The sequence below is a fragment of the Astyanax mexicanus genome, chromosome 24 (assembly GCF_023375975.1).
Source record: "Astyanax mexicanus isolate ESR-SI-001 chromosome 24, AstMex3_surface, whole genome shotgun sequence".
Classification (NCBI taxonomy): Eukaryota; Metazoa; Chordata; class Actinopteri; order Characiformes; family Acestrorhamphidae; genus Astyanax; species Astyanax mexicanus.
The window spans coordinates 21,919,669-21,941,510 of NC_064431.1; the positions used below are offsets into that span (position 1 = coordinate 21,919,669).

The 21,842-nt window shown below is 39.0% G+C and overlaps 1 protein-coding gene across 2 annotated transcripts in view; it reads right to left on the reverse strand.

Annotated features, from left to right (window-relative positions):
• Positions 1-203: 203 nt before the first annotated feature.
• cpne5b (copine Vb) overlaps positions 204-21,842 on the reverse strand; it is a 212,422-nt gene continuing 190,783 nt past the window's right edge. For both annotated transcript variants that reach the window (XM_022682732.2, XM_022682731.2), the window contains 3 exons: positions 7,889-7,946; positions 3,428-3,501; positions 204-1,544 (listed from right to left, as the gene is read on the reverse strand). In XM_022682732.2, coding sequence (XP_022538453.1) covers positions 1,356-1,544; positions 3,428-3,501; positions 7,889-7,946 — 321 coding nt within the window. In that variant the 3' untranslated portion in view covers positions 204-1,355. The remainder of the gene's footprint in view (positions 1,545-3,427; positions 3,502-7,888; positions 7,947-21,842) is intronic.

The following is a 21,842-nucleotide window of genomic DNA, read 5'->3' on the forward strand; positions in this document are numbered from 1 at the left end:
GGGTCTTGGTTCTGAGGTCCTGGCTCAGGGGTCTAGGCTTTGGGTCTTGGATATGGGATCTTGGTTCTCAGTTATTGGCTCTAGAGTCTTGGTCATGAGGTCTTGGCTCTAGGATCTTGGCTATGGGTTATTGATTGTGAGGTCTTGGCTTTGGGTCTTGGATATGGTATCTTTGTTCTGAGGTCATGGCTCTGGAGTCTTGGATATAGGGTATTGGTACTGAGATCTTGGCTCTAGGTTATTGGATATTGGGTCTTGGTTCTGAGGTCTTGACTTTAGGGTCTTGGCTATAGGGTCTTGGTTCTGGCGTCTTGGCTATGAGAGTTTTGGTTTTGAGGTCTTGGTCTTGGGGTCTTGATTTTGGGTCTTGGCTATGGGGTCTTGGTTCTGAGGTCTTGGCTATAGGGCCTTGGTTCTGCGGTCTTGGCTCTAGGGTATTGGCTATGGGGTATTGATTCTGAGGTCTTGATTCTAGGGTCTTGGCTATGGGGTCTTGGTTCTGGCGTCTTGGCTATGAGAGTTTTGGTTTTGAGGTCTTGGTCTTGGGGTCTTGATTTTGGGTCTTGGATATGGGGTCTTGGTTCTGAGGTCTTGGCTATAGGGCCTTGGTTCTGCGGTCTTGGCTCTAGGGTATTGGCTATGGGGTATTGATTCTGAGGTCTTGATTCTAGGGTCTTGGCTATGGGGTCTTGGCTCCTTCCAGCATGCTTTCAGGAACATAAATGGCTTTCGACAGAATCAAGATTTACAAAGGTAATGCAAGTGGTGTGCAAAAGTGAGAAACCGAATGCACACAAAAGTCTCAATCCAAACTGAACGCCACTGAGATAGGAATCTAAAAACATCACCTGAATAATGTACATACGCTAATACATCGATGCAGAGCAAGGTCAAAAGGTCGGAGCACGGCACCCTTGTCCTGGTACACTGAGATGACCACAGACAGGCACGAGCTGAAACCACAAACATCATCCTCCTCCTTGTCCTTTACCACGTCCTCCCCAAATAAAGAACTGAGAACAGTCACAGGCCAAGATATTTTGTTGTTGTTGTTGTTGTTGTTTTTGTTAGCTTTTCATTTTTTGACAAAAAACAGACAAAACTCGACTGGAGTCCATTTCTCGGATTGTGCCGTCTCCCCGGCATGAAAAACAGGCAGGAAATGTACGAACGACGTACGAAAAAGACGCACGAACAAAAATGTCTCTGCACTTCGGAAGTGTCCCGGCGAGTCCGTACACACATCAACGCAACCAGGGAGCCTAAACTGTCCCCTGCTTCATCAGACCTGTCCCATCTGATATCCTAAGGGAGGCTGATGTCATCTCCAGCTGGCCACCGATTGGCCAGGAGCCTCAGATCTGGGTGTGGTGTGTATGTCCCGGGGGCGTGTATGGAGGGGGTGCCGGGTTGGGCTTGATGCCCCGACTCTTCATATAGGAGATGAACTGGTCAGGGATCTCGGCAAGGACGTCTTTGGCCAGTCGGGCCATGCTTAAGACGTGGTTTCCTGTGCGGTCCATGTAGTCCCGGAATGGCACGAACTGCAAACACCAAAAAGATAACATTAATTTGTAGGATCGTTCATTTGGAAGCTTATTTCGGAAAATCCATTTCCGGTTTTCAGAAAATTTACAAAACATTTTCAGCCTAATATCTGCAGCCTTCAACAAAAGCGAATACACTCCTCAACTTTCTGCAAATATTGTATTAGAGTAGTCTACAGAGTAGAGTAGAGTAGAGTAGTTTACAGCTTGTATAGCAGTATAGATTTACTGACATCTGAAAATAACTCAAAATACACCAATAACTGCTGTATGACCAGGGTGTTAGCAATCTTCTTATATCTTTTTGTTGCCATCTTTGTGGAGAGCAACAATTCTATTTCTCAGATCCTCAGAGAGTTCACAATTGGAAGATGTTCACCGTGAGGGATACTGTACTCACTTGTGTTGCCAGCTATTCAAATATTAATGTCTGTGTGTTGAGTTATTTTAAGAAGATAGCAAATCTATACAGAAACTATACAGAAGCTGTACCCTGGCTGATCTAGGTAATATAAAAGTTTTATTTCTATATTGTTGTCCCATGATGAGAAATAAAATATTTGACTAAATTTGAGGGATGTACTCACTTTTGTTAGAAACTGTAACTGATCTATATATAGAACATTCAGTTGCAGATTAGTAGGGAGCAAATCAGAGGCTTTTCTGCTAAGTACCTTGCTATGATCACCAGAGGGTTCATCAAATAACAGTAATTAATCAAGATCATATCTCCAAAACAGCAACTTTACACGCGACAGATCAGAACCTTCATAACTTTAAATGGAAGTAAATGTAAAAAAAATATTTTGGAGAATTTCTATTGGTCCAATCAACAATAAATGCAAATTTGAGATTTCTATTGCGCCTTAGCGCCTGGTTTTTGGGCTTATTTGCTATAGAAGCAGATTTTGTCATCCAACAATTAAGACAATTAAGTAATGTTGCTTTTCATTTATCCTAAAGTCAAATATCAGAGCTGGAAATGTGCAGTCCGGTCAAATATTTTAATAATTTAACAAATTTCCACTTAGCTTAAGTTAGAGTTTAGAGTTTACCACCACTAGATTGACAATTATGCATACTAGTGTTTTTTATTTTTAAATTTACCCAAACTATATGTCTTATCCTAATATATTTGCAGTGCTAATAAGCTGTATACCTACTACTACAACTGCTAATGGTGATGTGCGAGGCAGCCATCTTGGATTCTGAACTTGGAGTTGGTGAGGTTTTCGAGATCCTTTAAGAAGGAAATCCAATTTTTGGCGACATTCCAGGTGAAATTTGCTACTTATTTCCAATATCTGAGTTGTACCAGAACGCAGAATAAATCAGTGAAAATTAGTGATTTACTGAGCGTCCACGTACAGGGACACACGTCCCGTAGAGATTAGGCTGAAAGCTGCTAGATTATTCCTTTAAATGTGAATATGAATAAAAAGGTGAATATTTATGATGCTAATGAATAATAAATTCCTCCATGCTTATCCTTGTCATTGTTAATGGCACAATTTACAATTCATTATTAATAACACAACAAACGCCTTGAGGCATTTCAGAAATTCAGTGACAAGCCCTTTTAATAATTGCTTTTAATAATTGTAAAACGACTGCAGACCAAGTGCCTAAAGCACAGGACAAAAATAATAAAATATAAATGATATGAAAATAGAGAAAAAGAGAAAAGGAGACATAGAAAAAGAGAGAGACAGAGAGAAACTGAGAGAGAGAAATAGAGGGAGAATAACAGTAATTCCACTCACTGAAAGGTTAATGTAACCTGAGTTTGATAGTAGCACAAACAGCTATTGGCCAATTAGCCCATTCCACGCAGAAGGCTTTAATTAGTGTAATATGGACTGTGTGTTAAAGCTTGTCACCTGGACAATATCCCGTTCTGCTAGTTTCCCTCGTGAGGAGATTCTTATGTCGTCACCATCCAGCTCCACCATGGCTGAGAGAAAAGACAGGTAACATTTAGTTAATATTCCATATTCAGAACGTTTTTTTAAACATCACTGTCCTACTTATAGCCTTATAATCACTGCCTATAATAATATAATTGTTATTATATATTCACACATTTCAAACATTTTGGATTAAATGTCTTTTTTAACTATTAAACATCAAAAGGCAGACAATAACTTGAAGCAACTCTTTAGCTTACTTATAAAAAATCTTAATAAGGAATATCAGTCGGAATTACTAACTGATTATAACAGTAAGTATACCACAGTTAGTTCTGACCTTGCAATGTGATTGGCTGAGAGGTGTTCTCTGAGTGGCATTATCAGCCGGTAACGCACCATAACCGAGGCTCTCCATGTATTACTCTGTATTACGCCACACACAGGTAACCTAGCAACGTTGCAGCGCTTACAAACCAAACAGCGCAGCAACAAACAAAGCAGCAATGGAAATATTTTATGTTGCGGAGTGTTTATAACCAAACAGATCATATTTTCTTGTCCTCTTTAACTCAATCTTTCTTTTAATCTCAAATCTTTCAATAAACAGCGATAATAGAATTGTGGTATAATCGCAAAAATAATCTCGAGGTTCGTGCTATAACATGGCACTGCCAATATTGCAAGTTATAGCACTCCCTCTCGTGTTACATTGCTTAAGTGTCCAAAAAACCATAAACCTTTAAAAAAAACTGTTGTGTCCTCTGTAACCAAAAAAACTAAGCTGTAAATCAATTCCAAAACACCCAAAACTGTGATGTAACAAACTTCATTCATTATATAATTACTACCAAAAGTATTTGATCACCCATTTAAAACATTGTATTGTTCCAATCACCTTCATGGCCACAGGTATAAAAATCAAGCACCTATGCATGCAGATTACTTCTACAAACATTAGTGAAATACTGTATGTACTGTATTCTCTTCCCTGTCTGGTAATCCGGTGGACTGACGTGACTAAATTATGTCAAGTGTAAAGTTTGGTGGAGGGTGGATTATGTTGCGGGGGTTCCTTTTCAGAAGTTGCGTGTTTTGACTAGCTGCTGTGGAAGTCGATAAAGCTAGTTATGTGCATGTGCTACAAATAGCCGCTGTTAAAGTCAGTGAGACTAAGTTAGTTATGTGCTATGTATGACTAGCCACTATGGAAGCTGATGAAGCTAACTTGATGTTGGAATTAATGAAGCTAGCTGAATGCTATGTCTAGCTCGCTGTGTGTAAGCTAAAATCTAACCCAGCTGCACTTTGTTTAGAATTAAAGTTGTGCAACAATGAGGACAACATCTTACTATATTGGGAGTATTTGTTTTGAGAGGAATTTGGAAGTAAATATTTTGTGAATAAAGTTATAAAGTGTGATTTAAGGCTATTAAGATGGTATTGCTACCAGGAAAAGTCTATATTCTAAAAATATTATGACCAAAGATCATGGATTTATGATTAAAATGTGATTATATTCAAAGATTTTTTTTTTACATTTTTAGTGACCCTAAAACAACAGGGTTGTAAATGGGCTTGTAAAAATGTATCTTAGCGTGATTTTACACACTTACTATACACTTACTTTTTATACTATTTCGTTTTTTTTTTTTTTCTTTTGCACAACTGGGGATTCATATGACTGAGTTAATTATATTCAGAGAGTTTGCGACCACCTAACCCGCTGCTCCCCCCCACAGGAAATCAAGGCTATAGCCCATAGAGTGAAGTGTATTTAAACTGCTGTGCATAAAATGACAGGTAACAGGAGACACCAAGCCCATTACTGCCTTAATCACCGCTTATTGCTTTGGTGCTTGTATGGAAGGTAATTGGCCCCCAGAATGAAGGAGCAGACCGAATTTTATTACTGGATTAAGAACAGCAGCCCCCCCCCCGCTGCGTGACCCGTCCGTCATCCGCAGCCAATCATATCCGGTAAGGCCTGGGTGTGAGGAGGACATGGGGTTGGTTATTCTGGGCCTGGGTTTTGTATAGCCCCTCAGTGGGGCAGATAAGAGTGGGTGGTTTAGTCTTATTAGTGACCAGAGCCTTCAACTCCTCGACTCCAGCGTCCGGCTCTCGGCTGGACCGGGCACGATGCGGCCCCGACGAGACGGCTCGCGCCCATTAACCGGATGCTACGTGCTAATTACGGCAGGACGCGTGATTAGACTGCGGCTTTCTAAAAGACGCTCCCCGTGACCCGCCTTCGCCCGCACTTGCTCTGCCCAAGCAAATGAGCTGGTAATTGCTTCTGGAACATCCCGTCTGGCTAATTACCAGTAATGAGCATAGCAGAGCTTACCTGTGTTTTAGAGCACAGCCATTGAATTATTGATTTGTTTTTCCATTCAGAGCTTTTGGATGGTGCGCTGAGAGAGAGTGCTGTGAGCGGGGGTGGGGGTGGGAGTGCGGGTGGGATATGGTGGTGGAGGGGGGTTGCTGTTATTAAAAAGACCGGGTTAAAGAAACACATTATAGTATTTGTTGTTTCTTTGCTGCTTTAAGCCGCCAAAACCTTTCCTTACAAAAGGATAAAAGAATACAATGTTGAAATTTTATAGCTATGCCAGTGTTCTCAAGTCTCACGCTTTGAGCGTGTGACGCACGCACCTCAGCGAGTTCACACGCTCACATGCCACACATGGTATATCTCACGCTTGCCAATCCATCGGCTGTATATTATAATGTACTCTCGTTGAGCCAATCAGAATATAGATCGCTCTGTTGTTAGGCAGACCTAGTCAAAGAGGGTGGAGTTTCAGCCAGAGTGTCAGGCGCGAAGAACAACTGAAGAAGAACTGCACGCATCCAACCCCCACCCCCACCCCACCTTGGTACAACAGCCAATCTCACTCCCACCAAACTTCAAAACTTGAGAGCCCTGGCTATGCTATACATTTCTGTTTACCCTCCTGTTATGTTCTGTGTCAAATTGACCTGTTTTAAAGTTTGAACATCTAGGAAAAATAGTAAAAAGTAAGTATATTTTTTATTTAACCTCTTTTGATTCTGCTTGCCTTAATTAGCGTAATCAACATATAATATGAAAATGGTTCGTCTCGCATATTCGCAACAATCACCTCCTTCAAAAACAAAAACTCAAACAAAATTGCAATGTCATGTTTAACGTTTTGTAAATCTATTGTGTTTTATATGTTGATCTTATGTTGGGAAAAAAAAAAAGTAGTGAACCATTACCTTTAAGAGGTAAGGAACACCACTGCACTATTATAAATATTGATAGAATAATTTGCAATGAAGTAAGTAAATAAATATTTACACTGCATGTTAAGATTTTTTTTTATTGCATAATTAAACTGAAACAAATCAAAATCAAACTGACCCAGGAACATAACAGAAGGTAAATTAATACTGAAGACATCCAGACTACGAAGGAACACATAAGTAACCATGTCGTAACATGCAGTGTTTAAACAAACCAATATACGCAAAAAAATGTGAAGCAGCATTTGTAGATTGGATTGACCTTCATTTCTTAAAGTAATTTTATTTATTTACTTAGTTAAATTATTAGTTTAGTTATAGAACATTACTCAAATAAGGCTATTCACTGTATAGCTGTAACTCTACCTCTTCATAACTTGCTCTTCTTAAAGCTCCACTAGGTAGGATTGGGATTTTGTGCTCGCGGGCTCCTCCTACAGTTGTAGAGTGTAATAAATGTTTCAGGCGGATTAGTTTCTCTTTCTCGTTTTCTGGCTTTCACAGACATATTCGGTCTCTTTCCAGCTTCTGCTAGAGTGTCTGTGTGTTAGTTTGTAAAGAATGAACCAGTAGGCCTTGTAGAACTGTTAGAACTAAAGGTCGGAAAGCAGGTCGCAGTTCTCGCGAGCGTTGGTCGCGGCCGCCTCGAAAAAATACAGAGTCTGGTTTGAGCTCAGAGGAGCTCCGGCACAGACACGAGAGGACGGCTATTCCTCCTATTACACCTCAATGCAGCGCTGCAGTGAGTTTCAAGCTGTAATTTTACTTCTTTAAAAAAGATCAAAAATCAAGGAAATCCTACCTAGTGCTGCTTTAACTGATGCTCTCAAACACATTAAGAGAGCAAGAAGTTCAAGTTCAGCACAGCTGTTAACTGAAAGCTTACACTCCAGGTGACTCTACCTCATAAAGCAGACTGAGAAAATCCAGCCAAGATGTGCAAAGCTATCTGTATCTAAGAAAGAGGTGCTAATTTGAAAAATCTAAAATATGAAACATATTCTGGTTTGTTTAGCATGTTTACTAATTAATTGCGTATGTTTTTCTTCATATTTTGGATGATTTTAGTATTAATCTATTCTATATCTAATTTTTTAAGCTGTTGATTCTGTGCTGGCTGTGTACTATAGTGTTCAGTCAATAGCATTTTTACCATCTTACCATCAAACTCTGCCTGGCCCACTCCGACAATGATGATTGACATGGGCAGCTTGGCACCCTGTGGGTGAAAAAGGGGTCTTTACTTCTATGATGGCAACAGTACTGTTTTATGAAGTCAATAAGCTATAAAAACACATGAAATATTATGCAATGTGATACATGGGTTCATTGACAGTAAACCTTTTTGTAACACTTTACTTGGATGGTCCATTTGATGGCCTCTTTAATGCTCAACTGACATTCAACTAACATTCAACTACATGTCTATTACATGCAAATGAACTAAAAGGTGAAAGTAAATGATTCTCTATTGAATATAACCCTACATTCAACTCTAATCCAAACGCTTATCTTAATATTTTAGGATTGGGTTTAGGGTTAGATTTTAAGCTTAGGTTAAGGTAAGGGTAAGGGTTAGGTGTAGGGTTAGATTTTAGGGTTGATTAAGGGTAAAGGTTAGGGATAGGTATACGGTTAGGTTCTATTTTGAATCATTTACATTCAACATAGGGTTAAGTTAAATTGAATGCACATTCAATTCATTGTTAATTGAATGTCAGTTGAGCATCAACAAGGCCATAAAATGGACCATCCAAGTAAAGTGTTTACAAACTTTTTTGATATAGCAAAAATACAGATAAAGATAACAACATCATGGCAAAATAACCAAAAGAGATTAACCATCAACATGAAAATAAAGTGACAGAATAATCACCCAATCACGTTTTGATTTACAGTGATTCATATGAATGTGAGGTCCAAAAAATATGCATCAGATATCTTCACAAGGCTTTAAATTATTTTATTTAAATGATATTATTTTTATTATCTTATTGTCTTTAAGGATGTCCACATTTTCACTCCACTCCCAAACACAAAACACAGGAATGGAGCAAAAAATGTGTACTGTGTGAGAATCCAGAAAACCGGACTGACACTTGTGAATCAAGACTTATAGTGACTGAAGTGTTAAAAACCTCCAGCAGCACTGCTGTGTCTGATCCGCTCAAACCAGCACAACAAACTCTACTAATACACCACCACCATCATTCGGCCAATCAGTGTCACTGCAGTGCTGAGAACGAGCCACCACCCAAATAACACCCGCTCTGTGCTGTGGATCCTGAAGGGCCCTGATCATTAAAGAACAGGGTGAAATGGCTACAGTCTGCAACTAGTTTGCAGCAGAAACTGGTTGCTATAGTGTTGCTATATTGATACTAAGGTGATGCTAAGGTGTTGCTAGGTGGTTGCTAAGGTGTTGCTGTGGTGTCTGTGGCGGTAGTTATGGTGTTGCTGGGCGGCTGCTAAGGTGTTACTAGGTGATTGCTATGGTTTTGCTATGGTGTCTGTGGTAATTGCTATGATGTTGCCATGGTATCTGTGGTGGTTGCTGTGATGTTGCTAAGTTGTTGCTAGGTGGTTGCTAAGGCATTGCAATGGTGTCTGGTGGCTACTATAGTGTTGCTATATTGGAACTAAAGTGATGCTAGGTGGTTGCTATGGTGTTGCTAGGTGTCTGCAAATGTGTTGCTATGGTGTCTGTGGTGGTTGCTGTGATGTTGCTAAGTTGTTGCTAGGTGGCTGTAAAGGTGTTGCAATAGTGTCCATGGTGATTGCCCAGGTGTTGCAAGGTAGCTGCTACGGTGTTGCAATGATGTCCATGGTGATTGCTCTTGTGTTGCTAGGTGGCTGCTAAGACATTGCTATGGTGTCTGTGGTGGTTGCTTTGGTGTTGTTAAATGGTTCGAAAGGGGTTGCTAAGGTGTTACTAGGTGGTAGCTAAGGGGTTGTTATGATGTCTGTGGTGTACATGGTGGTTCCTACATGGTGGCTAGAGTGTTACTAGGTGGTAGCTAAGGGGTTGTCATGATACCTGTGGTGTACATGGTGGTTCCTACGTGGTGGCTAAAGTGTTACTAGGTGGTAGCTGAGGGGTTGTCATAATATCTTTGATGTCCATGGTGGTTGCTGTATTGTTGCTATGGTGTCCTTGGTAAATGTTAAAGTGTTGCTATGGTATCCTTGGTGGTTGCTACATGGTGGCTAGAGTGGTTACAACAAGGTTGCTAAGGTGTTACTAGGTGGTAGCTAAGGGGTTGTTATGATATATGTGGTGTACACGTTGGTTCCTACGTGCATGGTGGCTAGAGTGTTACTAGGTGGTAGCTGAGGGGTTGTCATAATATCTATGGTGTCCGTGGTGTTTGCTGTATTGTTGCTATGGTGTCCTTGGTGGTTGCTACGTGGTGGCTAGAGTGGTTAGTACATGGTTGCAAAGGTGTTACTAGGTGGTAGCTAAGGGGTTGTTATGATATCTGTGGTGTACACGGTGGTTTCTACGTGGTGGCTAGAGTGTTACTAGGTGGTAGCTGAGGGGCTGTTATGATATCTGTGGTGTCCATGGTGGTTGCTGTATTGTTGCTATGGTGTCCTTAGTAAATGTTAAAGTGTTGCTATGATATCCTTGGTGGTTGCTATGGGGTGACTAGAGTGGTTACTACATGGTTGCTAAGGTGTTACTAGGTGGTAGCTAAGGGGTTGTCATGATACCTGTGGTGTACGTGGTGGTTCCTACGTGGTGGCTAGAGTGTTACTAGGTGGTAGCTGAGGGGTTGTCATAATATCTGTGGTGTTTGCTGTATTGTTGCTATGGTGTCCTTGGTAAATGTTAAAGTGTTGCTATGGTATCCTTGGTGGTTACTACATGGTTGCTAGAGTGGTTACTACATGGTTGCTAGAGTGTTACTAGGTGGTAGCTGGGGGGTTGTTATGATATCTGTGGTGTACGTGGTAGTTCCTACCTGGTGGCTAAAGTGTTACTAGGTGGTAGCTGAGGGGTTGTCATAATATCTGTGGTGTCTGTGGTGTTTGCTGTATATCTGCTAATGTGTTACTAACTGGTTGCTAAAGTGTTACTATGGTATCCATAGTGGTTGCTAGGTGGTTGCTAAGGTGATGCTAGGTGGTTGCTAAGTAGATGCTCCTATATGTTCAGTATAGCTGAAACGATGGACAGTAAATGCATAAAAAATAAAGTAGCCATGATAAAGTAGTCTAATAGGAGATTTTGTTAATATGTGAAAATAGATAGAAACATAAATATCCATCAAAATTCTACAAAGCAGCAATTAAAACCCCCATATTGTTCACAAGAAATATCTGAGGGTTCATCCAATCATAGACAGCCCAGATCAGAGCAGCCGTCCACTAAACACACAGCACTCTGATCAACGCCGCCGTGTGACTGTGAGCTTAAGTCAGCCAAAGCCCATTCATTCAGCATTAATCACGCCGCCTCCTGCTGGGCTGGAGACCACAGATCTCGGGGCCACTCTGATGTTTGCGTGTGATGCAGAAGAGATGGCAGGATATGTAAGACAGTTCTGACTCATCCTGATGATGAGAGTAAATTGTCTGTCAAAACAGCTCTAATCACACTGCTGAGAGGTGAGTCAGTATTCTGGACACGGACAGAGTGCCGAGGGTTTAATGGAACAGACTGCGGACCCTCAGCTGACCTGAGAAAATGCGTTGTGATGTTCGAGGTTTAAAGAGAAAAGACTGATTGCTTTGTGAATATTATTTTTTTTGTGTGTCATTGATGTTGGAAATTATAGACAATACTCTAAATAATATGAGGCTCAAAAAGAGTTAAAATGAAGTAATCTCTGATAAGAACTACACTGTTAAATGTTTAGTACATTACCAGTGATAAAAGACTGGACACAATTGACTGAACGTACAATTTATAGACCTTTATAAATAGTAGAATGAGCAAAAAATGTTTTGAATATGTTTAAAATGACCTAAATTACCAAACTAAATACTAAAATGTAGTATTTTCCATGATAATCCTTTTTAGATATGTTGGACAAGCAATCCAAGCTGCATCAAACATACTGTAAAAGGGTCTACAGTAGACAGTGATTTGGGATGAGCTGGAGCTTCACAACATGAAGGAAGAGCAGCAACTATTGTTCAGCACCTCCAGGAACTCCTTCAAAAAGCTGAGACTTTATGTGTTCCAGTATATTGTTAATATACTGCTCTGGAAAAAAATAAGAGACCACTTAAACATAATGAGTTTCTTTGATTTTACTAAATTGAAAACCTCTGGAATATAATCAAGAGGAATATGGATGATCACAAGTCATCAAACCAAACTGAACTGCTTCAATTTTTGCACCAGGAGAGGCATAAAGTTATCCAAAAGCAGTGTGTAAGACTGGTGGAGGAGAACATGCCAAGATGCATGAAAACTGTGATTAAAAAACAGGGTTATTCCACTAAATATTGATTTCTGAACCCTTAAAACTTTATGAATATGGACTAGCTGAGGTCTGAAAGCTCTGCATCTTTTTTTTGGGTATTTTAGCCATTTTTCATTTTCTGCAAATAAATGCTTAATGACAATATTTTTGTTTGGAATTTGGGAGAAGTGTTGTCCGTAGTTTATAGAATAAAACAACAATGTTCAATTTACTCAAACATATACCTATAAATAGTTAAATCAGAGAAACTGATGGGATATCTTATTTTTTAATTCACAATGTAAAAAAAATAATATAAAGTAAGAAAAGGCATTGAATGAGAAGAGGTGTATCAAAACGTTTGACTTGTACAGTGTATCTTAAAACTGATCTGCTACAAATTGATTTCAAATTGATACCTAAGTGAGAATCAAATACAACAGACCATGTGCAGAAACCAGGAAGTAGCTATAATAATAGTCTGATATGACAGGGTGTTATTATTAATTAATATTTGAAAGAAAGCTGCTGCACACTGCAGAGACAACAAGACAACAGGATGAAGGGGCGGAGTCTAGTTCAATCACTGTCACACCTGGAGCACCAGCAACCTAGCAGCCTTCCCACTTCCTACTTCCTTTCTGAGAAGCTGAGGAGCACGGATGCTAGAACAATTCCCTTCCCACGTTAGCATACGAACATCACCTCAGCCGAGAAGATCGTTTGATCTTGCGCTTCGTTCCTTACGCAATCCTGCTCGGAAATGACAGACGCGTTTCAAGATTCATGAGGTTTTATATAACAGTCTGTCCTCAGGCTTCGTCAGGTCTTGTCAGGGAGCTGCTCTGCTTTTGTTTTTTGTGTTTAGTTTTTTTTTTTTTGTTTACCGACTTCCAAATTTTTCCAGGCCGGGAAAGAAACAAAGCTGGAGACGGAATCCCCTGACAGAGTGATGGAAAGTTGTTTCTTCCACACTTCTAAATTATCTGTGCAACTCTGGTGACAGGCTGTGCCATGAGTGCGTGTCAGGAGCATCCATGGATAATTGAGCTCCATTGCCCCATTTGTGCCATTATCTCTGGCGTTTGATTGACGGGACGGATCCGGAATAATGAAAAAACAAAACAGCCTGTCAGTTCACAGTAGCCGCCTTGACAATGCCGGGGAAACTGCACATCCGTAGCACATGGACGGTCATACCCCTACTCATAAACCCACACAAAAACACACACAAAAACTCATATAATGAAAAGAACTCCAGGTACATATTGTCATACTGCCACATAAACTGTCAGGTTCCCAGAGTGCAACTTGTTTTCCACCTTTTATTACATATTCAAATAGCAACGGCTCAGTCAGTTGCGCCAACCCAGGTGGTTTACATATCCTTTCGAGAGCTGTTCTCAAGAAGATAGTAAAAAAAAATAGTGGAAACCTTCAACCACATGACAATGAAAAATGCATAGAGTTGAATGTGACGGTTTTTCCATATTTGGCACAATTTCATATACAGGGGTTGGACAATGAAATTGAAACACCTGTCATTTTAATGCGGGAGGTTTCATTGCTAAATTGAACCAGCCTGGTGGCCAATCTTCATTAATTGCACATTGCACCAGTAAGAGCAGAGTGTGAAGGTTTAATTAGCAGGGTAAGAGCACAGTTTTGCTCAAAATATTGCAATGCACACAACATTATGGGTGACATACCAGAGTTCAAAAGAGGACAAATTGTTGGTGCACGTCTTGCTGGCGCATCTGTGATCAAGACAGCAAGTCTTTGTGATGTTTTAAGAGCCACGGTATCCAGGGTGATGTCAGCATACCACCAAGAAGGACCAACCACATCCAACAGGATTAACTGTGGACGCAAGAGGAAGCTGTCTGAAAGGGATGTTCAAGAGCTAACCCGGATTGTATCCAAAAAAAATAAAACGACGGCTGCCCAAATCACGGCAGAATTCAATGTGCCCAACTAAAGTAGGGCTCCAAGATTTGCCTTAAAATCAGTCTAAATTTGACTGAATTTCCTTTCAAATAGCAAATGACAAGTGACACGCTGATTGGTTTATTTCACGCTACGTCCAAAACACACCAACCCATAATTAATTAAGAGAATTAGTACATGCCTTTGCATGTTTTGAGAGGCGGAACGCATACTCTTCCTGTCATTATGATAGCAAAGACATACTGACATGCCTTAAATCAAGCTGTGTGTTGCACAGTTTACAACTAAATATTGCTAAAATTGGGCCCCAAGATTTGCCTCAAATCAGCCTTAATTTGTAATAATTTATTGTTCCTAGTTACTTTCCTTTTCCTAACAAAATACATTGCAATTCCACACTTCTTCTTCTTCTGGATGCAACTCTTTCTTTTTGACTCTTTGACGAAGAGTGCACTGTATATGAAGCAGGAGAAAGCTAATTCAGATACATATTGTCATACTGTCACTTAAAGTGTCAGAGTCCCAGAGTGCTACTTGTTTTTCACCCCCTTTATTACGCATTCAAATAGCAACAGCTCAGTCAGTTGCGGCAGCCCAGATGGTTTATGTGGCGTCTTTATTGAGCCACACAGCTGCACTCGAGGCTGAGACTGGTGATTTTTGGTGACAAAGGTATTGTTAGCGAACACAAGATGACTGGCGAATGCGGAAAAAGCCTGCTTTGTGCGTAAAGCCCTCGATTGCCGGGTCCCTCTGCCTAATTCCTATCCTTGTGCCCTGTAATTGGGGAGGGAAGTACACTGTGTAGACTGTCACTTAGTGCTGTAACTGACAGCTCGGGGCTGAACTAATGATGTTCCAGCTGTAATGAAGGCGAGACGAAGCGGCGAGTAGCCCAAGTTTCTGCGCTGTGTAGGCGAAGATCCATCATAACTTCAGACAGGAGCTTAAGTCAATTCCATTTAAGCTTATCATCAGTCACTGGCTGAGTGGGTGGTTTGATGTGTCTGTCCGATTCCGCCTCCCGCCCATTACGCTGACGATGACGTCTGATTGGCCTGCGAACGAAGACTGTTCACATATCTGAGCGTGTAGCTCAGCTAATGCAAAAACTGCAGCCTGTCCACCATGACAAATGAGTGAGCAGCTGATGTTGTTTATTCTTATCTTCCGCAAATGAGCCCCCGCTCATACCTGTTGTTTTTCGCTAATCAGCAGGTGCATTAACGTGCCAGTGTCAGAACCGTGGCAGAAGCGTGTTGTTATCATGCTAGCAGCTTGTTTAGCGTGTTAAATGAAAGCCATTGTCAGGAATGGATGCCCTTTGTAAAGATGAAAAAGTGGCAAACATTCAGCTTACAACCCCGTTGTAACCCATTCAAAAATGTCATGGGGTTGAACGTGAAGGAGTTGTAGGTTTTGTACTAAAATGGGCAATGCATTTCTATGCAAGCAAAGAAAAAAAAACTAAATTGCATGAAATGTTGTTTTAACATCATATACTGTATTTATGTGCTTGTAGAAATGGGACAGATCCAATATAATAGCAATATAATATAAGGGCTGATATTGAAGTAATAAACTTATTAATAGACAAAGCAAAAGACAAACTCCACATTTTGATCCAGATTCCAATCCACAGCTTTCATTGTTTACCATGAATCTTTTTCAAATTCTTAATTCTTATTATAAGCACATACAGCGTGTCTGAGTTTACGTATATATTGTGTCTAGTCTTTGCTAATACATTTTTGGAGTGTGACTAAGCAAGTTAATGAAATTTGTTGTTTTAAGTAAAATATTGCTTGTTTGGAGATATTTAGTCTGGAAAAGCACCCCAAGTGTAATCTGTTCATAATAAATTCCTCTGTAATGCATTTATATTTAGTGTATTTGAGTATATGTTTTGCTTTTGTAATAATACATACTGTCATCTATTTCAACATAATGATGTGGCCTTATAACACACATTAAATATACTAAATAAACGTTAGATAAGTAACAATCTGAATTGGTATTTTTATTAGTAGTTTTGTATCGAAATCAGATTATAACTGAAAAAAAATGTTTATTTTTTATTTTTTAGTAGTAACATATTTAAAACATTAAGCTTAACAAGCTTAAGCTGGAAGTAAAAAAGAAAATCTTACCATTATTTACATGAAAAAAAATGGGCTATGCAACTTATTATTATTATTATTATTATTATTATTATTATTATTACTTAAATTATCTCAGAAAGAGCATACAACAGAAAATGGTGCTATATTTAGAAAACAATCATCATTATGTTAGTAAAGATAAAAATATTCTCTAAAATCACACATTAAAGCCATTTTTAAACTATTATGTAATGTAAAGTCACATATAAAGTCTCATATAAATTATTTTTTTAAACTAATAACATAAACCAAGTGTCAGAAATGGACAACAACTGCTGATAATTCATTAATTATGATTTTAAATCCTGCTTAAGGGTCTAATAGTTCTAAATAATTAATTTGACCATTAAGCATTTTTTCAGAGCTTATATCAACGCTCCTTTCACTCTGCCCAGAGTTTAGTGGATTCTTCTGAAAGTAATTCTCCATCTAGGTAATTTACAGTGTGAAGAGTCTGGTTTTGCTGAAACTGCAGGTCTGTAAAATATAACCAGATGAAGAATAGCCAGTTCAGCATAATTTGGAGCTTGTTAATGTCTTCTCTTTAGCGGATATAACTACCGTTTATTCAGTATGCTCTGTTACTGCCCTCACTAGTGACTCATAGCAAAGTTAGCACATAGCTAATGGGCTGACAGGCTGCTTCAGTAATATTAAATATTCAAACACACTGCTTTCAGGAATAATTAGAGCAAAACTGGAGAAAATCTAGGAAAAAATTTGACCTAAATGCTTTTTTTTTGCCTATGGTTTAAAACAGAATTAGCTTTAGCATGTGCTTAAACAAAAGCACTAACACTAACTTGCTAGCTTGGCGCTAACAACAAACTAAATTTGTGTGAGGAAAATAACACTCATTTCCGGGTGATTTGCAGCAGTAAAATAGCACTGAAGAGTCAAAGAGAGAGAGAGAGAGAGAGAGAGAGAGAGAGAGAGAGAGAGAGAGAGAGAGAGAGAGAGGTATGAAGAATATATTATTTAACAGTAAACTGTATTATTAACTACCTTTCTGTTACTTTACTATTAATTATAGGTTAGGTAAACTAGCCATTATGCTAACCGCTAAGTTAGCTTCTCAGCTGAAAGAATCTCCACAGCAGCTTTATGGTAACATGTTAGTTATGTAGCCCAGTGTACTATAGTGAGTATGTAATGATGTGGTATATTTATGCTCATTTTTGTATTTTATTATTTGTCTTAACAGAGTTACATTAGCAAACTATCATGCTAATTATTTAAGCTGCACATATGTAAAATAAATCAGTGTAAATTGTATTTAATGTAAATGCATTTGAAAATTTACAGAAATTGGCCAAAAGAAGTTTTCTTAAGATTTCTTAATGTACTACAATTGTTCGAAATATATGTTTGATTTAAATTAAAATATATTAAAATATATTGTATCTCACACATACTAAAACTGCCTCAAATATTTTTTTCAATCTGGAAAGATCTCAAAACTAGATATATGGTTTAATACATTTAATAAAGAAGGTTTAAATATTTAAAAAATATTATTAACATTCTAAATAATGGAATAATATTTAAATAAAGTAGGTATTCATTCAGGTATGTATTATATATTTCTGGAGTATCAATTTCTGCTCCTAATACTAAGAAAAATACTATATTATTTAAAAACTGATCTCAACTCCGACATGAGGTTTAAATCATTAAAGTTACAAAAGCTAAAATAAACTTCTGGAAAAATTAAATGATGCTATTGTTCCCAGGGGCGGATGTGGAACTTCTGGGGCCCTAAGCAATGTTTTTCGGGGGCCCTGATTAAATGGATTATTTTGTATGGCAAAATGCAATACTGACAACCTAGCTGTATCAGGTTTCTCATCCTCGTCAGACGATTCATTTCTTGCTGCTGCAAAAAAATTGGTGAGCTTTGTTAAGATTTCTGTGCTGGACTTCCTTTCCTTAATTTTCTTTTTTTTTTGGGGGGCACCACTGGGATAAGACCGTTTCATGGTTGTGCTGAAGCTACGTTAGTCTACCTCGCCTAGCTTAACTTGCATGTACAAAAAAGAAAAAAAAAATGTTTTCGTTTTTTGGCCAGAAGGGGGCCCCCTGATTCCTGGGGCCCCAAGCAATTGCGTAGTTTGCGTGGTGGTAAAATCCGCCCCTGATTGTTCCATATACAACTCTGAAAAAAATAAGAGACCACTTAAAAATGACGAGTTTCTTTGATTTTACCAAATTGAAAATATCTGGAATATAATCAAGAGGAAGATGGATGATCACGAGCCATCAAACCAAGTTGAACTGCTTGAAGTTTTGCACCAGGAGTAGCATAAGTTATCCAAAAGCAGTGTGTAAGACTGGTGGAGGAGAACATTCCAAGATGCATAAAACTAGGGTTATTCCACCAAATGTTGATTTCTGATCTCTTAAAACTTTATGAATATGAACTTGTTTTCTTTGCATGTTTTGAAGTCTGAAATCTCTGAAATTGTTTTATTATTCCAGCTATTTCTAATTTTCTGCAAATAAATGCTCTAAATGACAATATTTTCATTTGGAATTTCGGAGAAATAGTAGTTTATAGAATAAAACAACAATGTTCAATAAGAACTGTGAAACTTCATAGGCTCTGTAACACTGCTGAAATTGCACCCGACAAACGAACTGATATTGATGCATAAAACATCAGCAGTGCAGCGCGGCAGCGAGACTATTGTCAGCTTGCGTTGGAAGTGTCGAAACACAGCTAGTTCCAAATGGCCTCCTGCGGGGCTGAGCCCATTTCCCCATGACCTGCTTTAAAACGACAAGCGGTCAGAACCCGAGCAGCTGCTTACGGTAACAGCGCTTCCTTATGAATGATACATGTGCCCCTCCCCTTCACTCACCACCCCACTACCCAACAAACACTGTGAGAAGTGGGTCAGCGTTCCTCAAAGGGCTCCAACAGAACATCCTACGCACTTTAGAAGGCTGGGTGTGCAGCAGCATGCATTATGTTCTGTAGACCCACACTTCCAGCTCAGTAAAATCTGGCGTGCACTGTTTGATTTTTAGCTCAATTTTTACCCTGATTTTTTTCCCTTCTGAAAAATTTGCAATCGATTGCTGCAGAGATAATACGGTAGACTGAGGGCATAAACAAAAGTCAATACTAAACCTTTAAATCGAGCTTCCAAGCTGGTAATGTTATCATTACTTTGCCTAAAAATAGCTGAGATTTTTTCCTTTCTTGCTAACAGAAATAAACGACCAATAAAGATGATACTTTTAATAGTAAATGATAATATAATCAGGAGGTGTCATCAGATATGATATTAAGAAAACATGCAAAGTTCAAGCACTGTCACCTCTTGTCGCCTTGGCACAGTAATGAGTATGCTGAAAAAATATGTCAGAAACAGAACGTTAGACTTTATATTTGTTAGATTCCTTACATCTATAAAAATGGCCATTCCCAGCAACTAGCTAGTAATTTAGCTATATTTTTTTTTGTTTATTCTGTAAAATACAGTTAATATAACACTAGATAGCTGTTTGGTAGAAATTACTGAACTCATCTTGCAATTGTTCATGTAGGATGAGTGTCCTCAGCCTGGCAACTCGAGTGAGCTTGGCATATTGTCTGCTGGCCCTATGCAGCTACTATCACTACTACAGCATTAGTAGCCGTACATTGGCATCACCTTGTGCAACTACTGTGGCAATAGTTCTGATGTCTACAATATTAATCTACAATGTAGAAAATATCCAATATACAAATGTCCAAACCTTTGACTGGTACTGTATTGTACATAAATTTTGTATTTAATTCTGTATTTACAGGAGTTGGACAATGAAACTGAAACACCTGACATTTTAGTGTGGGAGGTTTCATCATGGCTAAATTGGAGCAGCCTGGTGGCCAATCTTCATTAATTGCACATTGCACCAGAAACAGCAGAGTGCGAAGGTTCAATTAGCAGGGTAAGAGCACAGTTTTGCTCAAAATATTGCAATGCACACAACATTATGGGTGACATACCAGAGTTCAAAAAAGGATAAATTGTTGGTGCACATCTTGCTGGAGCATCTTTGACCAAGATAGCAAATCTTTGTGATGCATCAAGAGCTACGGTATCCAGAGTAATGTCAGCATACCACCAAGAAGAACCAACCACATCCAACAGGATTAACTGTGGGCGCTGTAAAAGGAAGCTGTGTGAAAGGGATGTTCGGGTGCTAACCCGGATTGTATCCAACAAAAACATAATACACGACTGCCCAAATCACGGCAGAACTCAATGTGCACATCAACTCTCCTGTTTCCACTAGAACTGTAAGTCAGGACAATAAATTATTGTGGTTTAAATCCAGGTGTTTCAGTTTCTTTGTCCAACCCCTATATATTCTGAGCTCAGCAGTAAGGTAATTTAGCATTGCTACCACACTGTATGCATCACTACTACAGTGTTGGCCTCGCTAACATGTCGGTAACACAGTCAGCATTCCCACCAAATCTTTTTTTGTGTTGTTATTGTGTTACTATCGCTTATTGTTCTGTTTATAACGTCCACTTATTGGTTATGCATAATATCTATGTGACAGTTTTTATGAGCCGAGACTAAATTATTGGAACATCTAAATCAGACACTGAATCAAGGGATCGCAAACCCCAAGAAGGTCCTGCAAAATATTTTGAATGCTAAAAAATGGTTAAAAAAAAGGGTGAAAACCTCTGCACTCCAACGACTGAGTTGATAGGAGTTTTGCTGCAACTCTAGCAAAGAAAACTCTAGCATGATGTCTTGCATATCTTTACTCGTTGACTTTGGAAATTTGTCTGCGATGGTGAAAAATAGCATGAAAAGTCATTTGGTTTAAGAACGCCATAAGTGTGTGTGAGCACGAGCAACAGTACCGAACCTACGGAAAGACTCCATCTGGGTTTGTTAGCTGATTTTCAACACTGATTTGAAGAGTCCTCTTTTGGAATGACTTTAATGCAGGCAGACATCTGCCATCTTTCAAGCTCGAGCGCAGGAAGTGAAGATGGGAAAAATCGGTTTAGCTACGCTCTTCATTTCCGACACCTTCGCCAGGAACCAGCGCAGCAGGAGTCCGCATATTTTAGGTGACACCCTGTGTTAGAATGTGCTCTTCCGTCAAATCAAAACATTGACTCATTAAACATGACTAATTGTGGTTAAAAAAAAATTACATTACCAGTCAAAAGTTTGGGCACACATTCTCATTAAGATTTGTTATTTACTTGCGGTATTTATTATATTGTAGATTCAAATTAAAAAGTTAAAATTTTAAAACTATGAAAGAACACATATGCAGAGTTAGGTAGTAGAAAAAAATGGTTTGGCCTTCAAAAGCACGTTTGAGTCAGAGAAGAGTAGAGTGAAGGAAAAGTAGTTAACAATTGCTCAGCACCTCTAGGAACTCCTTTAAAGGAGAACTCCGGTGTAAAATGCACTTTTGGTGTAGTAAAACATGCTAAAAAGTAGCTACCTTTAATGAATAGCACACCTCTGTTCTCCCACAGTGCACGGAGCTAAAGCTAGCATTGTAGGATGTAAACAGAGGTTTTTAATAAACTTCTTGTGCACTTTTTAAGTTATTAATGCCTCG